At 51.5% G+C, this 7,651-nt stretch overlaps 1 protein-coding gene across 1 annotated transcript; it reads right to left on the bottom strand.

Annotated features, from left to right (window-relative positions):
- Positions 1-2,125: 2,125 nt before the first annotated feature.
- LOC123397846 (FBD-associated F-box protein At5g60610-like) lies at positions 2,126-4,007 on the bottom strand. Its single transcript, XM_045092374.1, has 3 exons — positions 2,903-4,007; positions 2,642-2,776; positions 2,126-2,540 (listed from the first exon to the last, which is right to left on the bottom strand). The coding sequence occupies exons 1-3, from the start codon at positions 3,863-3,865 to the stop codon at positions 2,193-2,195; spliced, it is 1,446 nt and encodes a 481-aa protein (XP_044948309.1). The 5' UTR covers positions 3,866-4,007; the 3' UTR covers positions 2,126-2,192.
- Between the last annotated feature and the right edge of the window lie 3,644 nt (positions 4,008-7,651).

The following is a 7,651-nucleotide window of genomic DNA, read 5'->3' as shown; positions in this document are numbered from 1 at the left end:
CTCCCACCGCAGCTCATCTGCCAGGACGTCGGTCGACCCTCCCCTACCCCTCACCCCCGTGCTGCCAGCCGCTCGACCACGACGCCGGCCAGCCCAACGCACGCCACAGCCCCTCCGCCCCTGATGCCGGCCAGCCCTCCCCTCCCCCACCCCCGCGCCGCCAGCTGCTCGCCCACGACGCCGGCCGGCCCTCCGCACACGGCAAGCCGTACCACGAAGAAGCCGTAGAGCAGATCATTGTGGCGATGAATGAGGTGCCATGCTCTACAGCTTGTCTGTGTGCCTACACGCAGCTGTACTACACTAAGCTTTATTCATAAAAGCAAGTTCGACTAAACATGTATGCTACTAATCAAATTTTGGAACACAAACAAATATCTAAATTAATAACTAATTAGTGGTTAGCTAAACAACACACATGGATGCTTTAAGGACACACTACTTGTGCACTGCGATCTCTCTCTCTCTCTCTTCAGTTTATTGCAAATAAACATCATTAGTTTAGTACATCATATCATTTGTACTAATGTCCCCATTGATAAACATGTTACATGTATCATTCTAAAAAAGTATGATATTTTAAACATTAATTAGCAAGATAAACATGGACCATCAGCTATCAATCTAAAAAGGTATGATATTTTAGAAAATGCTGGACATTCAGTTCATTCCAACAGGAAATCAAGTTTGTTGGTGAGTTCACTAAGTTTATGCAAGGGAAACAACTTCAAGCCTTCAAACACAACCTAAACCTTGACACGTTGAGATTGAGGGAGGATGCTAAAGAATAGGCTTGTAGTTTTGTGTAACGTGACATGTTGTACATGTCACGATGTTACGATTGTATGTGTGCATGTGTGTAACAAACTGTGGCAGGTTGTTAGCCAAGGATCGGCCTTATCCAATCCTTTATAGATTGGAGTAGGAGCAAAGCCTAGCAACAACATGTGCCGATTGTATTCTTTGTTCTTGGTATTTAACACAAATGTGTCCCTGCAGAAGAGCATACACTTCATGCCAAACTTCTTTCAAACATTTGCCATAAGTATATATTTATATTTCCGTAATGAAAAATAGAGTATTTCTTTCACTGTAGACCACCTTGGTTTCGTGCAAGCACAATCGTCTAACAGAACCATGCCTTATGTCTTCTTATTACATAGAGGAAATCACTCCTCAAATTCTGAATTGGCACCATCTCTCTAATTCTAGCCTTTACTACTAATAAATAATAACATATATCTATTTCTACTATCCATTAAATATTCAGAGAAATACTAGAAAATCTCAACAAAAGGAACTCTAACCCCCTATTTAGCACATCAGAAAACCAAGACCCAAGGGTTTAAGAAAATACCCACCCATACCTTAAATGATTGTGTCGGACTATTTTTGCCGTGTACGTGCAATATAGAATTTCAGTTATAGCAAAATAGTTCTGCCTTGTGCCTATTCATTGTTCGGGCCTGATAAAAAGTCAGTGATCCCATCCAAAGCTATGTTTGTTACTCTGATAAAGCAAAATTTCTTATGTCGATTGATCGGTATTTGAATGTGCTTACAAACAGTGGGTATATGATGGTCTTTGCCCCTTTTCAGTTCATACATAATTTTATTTTTGTTTTTCCGTTAAACTGAAATTTTCATCAAACAGTTGTATTTGCCTACACAACTCATAATAAATTTCAGATTTAATTTATGTCAATTTGTTTGATAAACATGGAATTTGTATTGCAATTATGTTGTAGTGTACATTGAAAGACAGAACTAGAGCATCATATGAGGTACTCGTGTCTTTTTTTTGGCTCTGATTTTCTTACCACAAGAAACACACTGTTATATGGTGGATTTACATATATTCTGCTTGATTTCCCCTTTTGAGGGTGAAAGCTAACTATCGTTAAAAGTGATACTTCGGTTGAGAAAGCATTGTAAATACTACTCGCCCGCATATGCTTTGCCCAATCACACACCCATCATAAGTTATTTTATGCGCTAATATGAAAAGCTCATGAGTTACCAATACAACACACATCCGTATTAATCTGAATTGCACATATTTAGAGTAAGGATGAGAATGGCAACATTGACAGAATAAATAACAATCCGATAGAGCCATACATACTTAGTAACTTTAATGTCGCTGGCTGTATTTCTAGTAGAACAAGTGTTTTACAATTGCATGTAAACAGCTACAAATTTAAAATATTTTCCTGTATACAAAAATTGTACATGTTACTGATACACACATCCGAATCCTTGAGTCGAAAGTTAATATGAGCACCGTGTGAAGCCCTGTTCATTAGTTGAAGCCTATGATGGTGTATTGCCACGAACTTATCATCGTTCCTCTTTACTATAAGTTTCATCCTTTCTAGCACTCTAGCATTGAGCACGAAAAAAGTAACAAAATCAATGTCAGATTTTGTGCCCCGATAATAATCCAATACTATTGTTTTCAGATGGATGTCAAAACATGTGCTGGTAATGAGATCCCGGTATTTACGACGCCACAAATTGTTTTTCCATGATTTTTGGCACTGAAAAAAAATCGGCAAACCATGTATATAAGAACTTCACAACAACAAGTAGATGAATAAACAATCCAAAGAAAATGTAGTATCGGTAAAACTATCATCACCTGAATGTACAACTTCTCCAAGCACGGAAAGGTTGTCATCAATTCAATAACCATGTCCAAATTAAGAGTAGCCATACCAAGAACCAAACACTTGATTTTGCACACGGCTGTTGCAAGGCCACGAATGCGCGGTCCCTTCGTCAAAGCATGAAATCCAAAACATTAGACAGTAATATAGGTAATTTCTGTATATATGCAGTGAAATGCAATTTATTAGAAGGTTGACGACGGTAAAAATAATTGAAGAAGAAGATCAGCTACCTGATGATGACGAATATCTGTGGAACCCAACACGAGCCTGGTGGAGTTGGTACAACCTAGGGTGTCCAACTTAGGCACGGAGAGCGCGGCTACATGCAAATCATGGTTGTGATCAAGATGGAGCAATGTTTGAAGATGAGGGGCACTCTCGATAACGAGTTCCTCTATGGATGGATCTGGCGAATGATTATCGACTGCAATGGTTGTAAGGGTAAACGAATTCATCCGGAGGCGACGGGCTCCAGTGCACCGAATAATTAGCAAGAACTCGAGAGAAGGGCTGCCGGCAATCATGCTGTTGAGTGAGAAGTCCGAGAGGTAGACATAATGAAGAACGAGCTTCTTAAGCTGGGGGAAGTGAATCCCCTGAAGTGCGTCGTCCGTGAGTGTGAAATGTCCGAATTCGGCAACACAGAGGGTGGGCGAGAAGCGGAAGATTAATGCCGGCACCGGCATCGGCTGCCAGTTGTGCCACCGCCGACGGTAGAACTCAAGCTCCTTGAGTTTATCCAGAGTGGAGGACAGGAGACAGGCGTCGACGGCAGCATCGTTGTCCATGTCCGTGGACAATTCTGGGCGAATGGAGAAGCGGTGGCAGACGCCTTGGTGGGAGGAAATTATGCGTTGTAAAACATCACCGAGTTTACCATCACCGAGTTCAGCGCAGTCGATGTTGAGAGGAAGAGAGCGCCAAAGGGGACGCCAGCGTCTCGCGAGGATCTGCGTGCGGCCGCGTTCCTTGATGGGGAGGAGCGAGATAATCTTACGGAGCATGTCATCGGGGAGGTCGCTGAGGTTTCTGATGTGGTGGAGATCTCGTCCGTCTCCGCATCCATCGTGTTCAGCCGCTCCGGGATCGGGCGGTGCCGCCGGTGGTGCCGGAGCCGGATAGCGCTCGACCTCGAGTGCGGCTGACTTCCTCTTCCGGGTAGCCGTACTCCTACTACTACGGCCGGCCTCCATCTGTTTGGCAGAGATCGGCCCTGAGGAGAATTAGGTTCTATGGTGGAGCTCGGGATTGGAGGACTGGGAGGGGAGGCAAGGGCCAGATGCGGAGCGGACGAAGCAACCTCGATCGCTTCTGAGGAGAGTGTGTGTTTGACACTTTGACTGCTGGCTTAGTACGATGGATGACAGACCAACCCCATAAATAGAAAACTGGCGGACGTGAGTAAATGGAAAGGTGACATGAGCAATTAGAAACTGCCTAATGTGACATGTGCCCTTGACGCTGCCAGAACCCCGCTGCTCAACAGCTAGCATGTTTTTGAGAAAAAAATAGTACTCCCTCAATCTCAAAATAAATGTCTTAAACTTAATACAAATTTATACTAGAGCTAGTATAAAGTTAAGACAATTATTTTAGGACGGAGGGCGTACGTCGACACCTGCACCTTTAATTTAGTTTGTTGCGGAAGAGAAGATTGTGTCAAAGGTCGCGACAGTAAGAGCATCTCCACACGTTCGGGTTCGCGTTCCTCGTTCCAAAGATCGTCCGAAAGGGTTATTTTTTTTTTATTAAATCGTCCCAAATTCGGCAAAATCCCAATCAAATTCAATCGAAATTCATAGTTTCGTTAAAATTTATGCAAAAACTGAAATTAAAACATAACTAAACATTAAACTAAGCTTGAACTAAGCTAAAGCTACCGCCCGCCGCCGCCGCCTTCTACATGCCGAGGAGCTTGTAGAAGTTGGTGTAGTCGTCGTCGCCATCGTCGCCATCGTCGTCGTTGCCACCCGCTCCGCCGCCATCCTTGCTGCACCCTTGCCCTAGGTCGCCGAGCCGAATGGGGTTCGAACGCGCCGGCGCCTCCTCGCCGCTCTAGTCAAGGATGACGATGACACCCTCCTCGCGGCCACGTCGACGGGCGGCGATCTCCTCCAGGGCGCAACACTGGCGTTCCATTTCTTCCCGGATGTAGTCTTCCCGCGTCCATTTCAGGGCGGCCTCGTCGGTGGCGACCATGGCGGGGTGCTCCTGCTCGACGGGCAGGAGCCCCGGCTCCGTCTTCGGCTTGACGAGGCGGGAGGAAGCGTCGGGCTCGTTGATGACGATGCCGGCGCTGCGTGTGCGCCGCCCCAGCAGCGTCTCCTACAGCTCCGGCTTTACGAGGAGCAACGACAGCGATCCGGAGGAGCAGGAGCGGGACCGGACGATGAGGACGTCGCCGTCTCCATCCTCACAGCCGTCCAGGAGCTGCCGCGGTGGTGGGAGAAAGCTGGCGGCGGAGGGTAGTCGTACCTGGGCGTGTTGGCGCCCTCGATATGCTCGAGGACGGACTTCATGGTGCGGCCGGGGACGCCCCACTAGTGGCGCCGCCCCTCAAAGTTGTGCCGGCCAGTGGGCTCGACCCCGTTGGTGGTGGCGTGCTAGTTGGCTGGACGACGTTCGAATAATGTTGTCCACAGCGCATTGTTGTCGAGGGTGTACCGCGGGAGGTTGCATGAGTCCTCCGGTAGGCCGGACCGGATGCACGCAATCCCGGCCCGTCGCTCAGCTCCGATGGCTTGTGGTGGCACTGGCACGCCGCCGACGCTTAGCTTCCAAGACCCCGATGCCCGCATGTCAGGCGGTGCCCGGTACTCCGACTCGTAGAGGTGGCGGGCCTCGTCCTCGCGGAGGTGCAGGCGGCCGAAACCATTGGCGACCGCTCCATTGCCGGTGTAGTGTTTGACCATCATTCTTGGGTGGGAGAGGGAGAGAAGGCGCCGGGGGTGAAGAAGAAGAGGAGAGAGCGTCGACGGGGAGAGGTGTGTGAGCACCGGCTGGGGGTGGGTCGCCTTATTTAGCCGTGGGCGGGCCGGCCTGCGGAGCGACGTCGTGTGAACTCTTGGCAAGAGCCGACGGGTCGTGCTCACGGGGACGCGCGTCGCCGTACCTTCACTGCGTCGTCCGTGAATCAATGTAAGGCTGACCGGCGGCGCAACCATCGCATTGATTCCCGCGGGAAATGAGGCGATGAGGACGACGACCGCGCGGCCACTTGCTGACTCGGCGGGCCCAACGTTTTTTCGCGCCAAAAACGTTTCCGCCAGCGCCCCCGGGCGATCCCGCACTTGGTTCGGCCTGGGACCGCCGGAGCTTGAACCGCCTGTAAACTAAGCTTGAACTAAGCTTAAACTACCGCTGCTGCCCGTCACTGCCGCTTTCTCCATGCCGAGGAGCTTATAGAAGTTGGTGTAGTCGTCGTCTCCATCGTCGCCGTTGCCACCCGCTCCGGAGCCGTTCTTATTGCACCCCTGCCCTGGGTCACCGAGACAAATGGGGTTCGAAAGCGCCGGCGCCTCCTCTCCACTCTTGTCAAGGATGACGATGACGCCCTCCTCGCGGCCGCGTAAACGGGTGGCGATCTCCTCCAGGGCGCGGCACTGGCGCTCCGTTTATTCCCGTACGTAGTCGTCCCACGCCCATTTTAGGGCGGCCTCATCGGCGGCGGCCATGGCGAGGTGCTCCTGTCTAACGGGCAGCAGCCCCGCCTCCGTCTTCGGCTTGACGAGGCGGAAGGAAGCATCGGGCTCGTTGTTGATGCGGGTGTTGCGTGTATGACGCCCCAGCGGCGTCTCCTGCGGCTCTGCTTGATGGGGAGCAACGCCGGCGATCTGGAGGAGCGGGAGCGGGAGCCGGACGACGAGGACATCGCCGTCTCCATCCTCCTCGGCGTCTAGAAGCTGCCGCGGCGGCGGGAGAAAGTTGGCGGCGGAGGGTAGTAGTACATGGGTGTGTTGCCGCCCTCGCTGTGCTCAAGGACGGCCTCCAAGGTGCGGCCCGGGATGCCCCACCAGAGGCGCCACCCATCGGAGTTGTGCCGGCCGCGAGGCTCGACCCCGTTGGTGGCGGCGACCTAGTTGGCGGGACGGCATTCGAATAACGCCGTCCACAGCGCGTTGCTGTCGGGGGCGTACCACGGGAGGTTGTGCGAGTTCTCCGGCAGGCCGGACCGGATGCGCACAATCTCCGCCCGTCGCTCAGCTCCAGTGGGCGGTGGTGGCACCGGGACGCCGCCGGCGCTCAGCCTCCAAGACCCCGGCACCCACATGTCTGGCGGCGCCGGGTACTCAGCCACGTAGAGGAGGCGGGCCTCGTCCTCGCGGAGGTGCCGACGGCCGAAACCGTTGGTGTCCGCTCCATCGCCGGGGTAGTGTTCGACCATCGTTCTTGGGGAGGAGAGGGAGAGAAGGCGCCGGTGGCGAAGAAGAACAGGAGAGATCGTCGGCGGGGAGAGGTGTGTGGCCACCGGCGGCGGTGGGTCGCCTTATATAGTGACGGGCGGGCGGGCACACGGAGCGGCGGCGTGTGAATGCGTGGCAGGAGCCGACGGGACGCGCTTCGCCGCGCTTCACTGTGCCGCCCGTCAATCAATGGAAGGTTGACCGACGACGCAGCCTTCGCATTGATTCCCGCGGAAAACGAGGCGATGAGGACGACGATGGCGCTGCCACTCGCTGAATCGACGAGCCCAGTGTTTTTTCACGCCAAAAATGTTTCGGTCGGCAGTATTTTTTCACGTCAAAAATGTTTCCGTCGGCGCCCCCGGGGAGACCCCGCGTTCATCCAGTTCTGACAGTTTTGACAGTGGCGATGGTATGAGAATTGAGAAGGGCATGCATGGCTTCCTCCACGGGTGCTTCTTTTCTGTTCCATATTTCATGTCAATTGTTGCTTCCTCCATCTTCCTCTCTATTTTTCATCGCTCCCCAACAATGCATCATCCAGTTCTCCATCAAATCAAAAATTGAAGATGAAGA

Source organism: Hordeum vulgare, chromosome 5H, assembly GCF_904849725.1.
Source record: "Hordeum vulgare subsp. vulgare chromosome 5H, MorexV3_pseudomolecules_assembly, whole genome shotgun sequence".
NCBI lineage: Eukaryota > Viridiplantae > Streptophyta > Magnoliopsida > Poales > Poaceae > Hordeum > Hordeum vulgare.
This window is presented reverse-complemented; position numbering and strand designations above follow the sequence as displayed.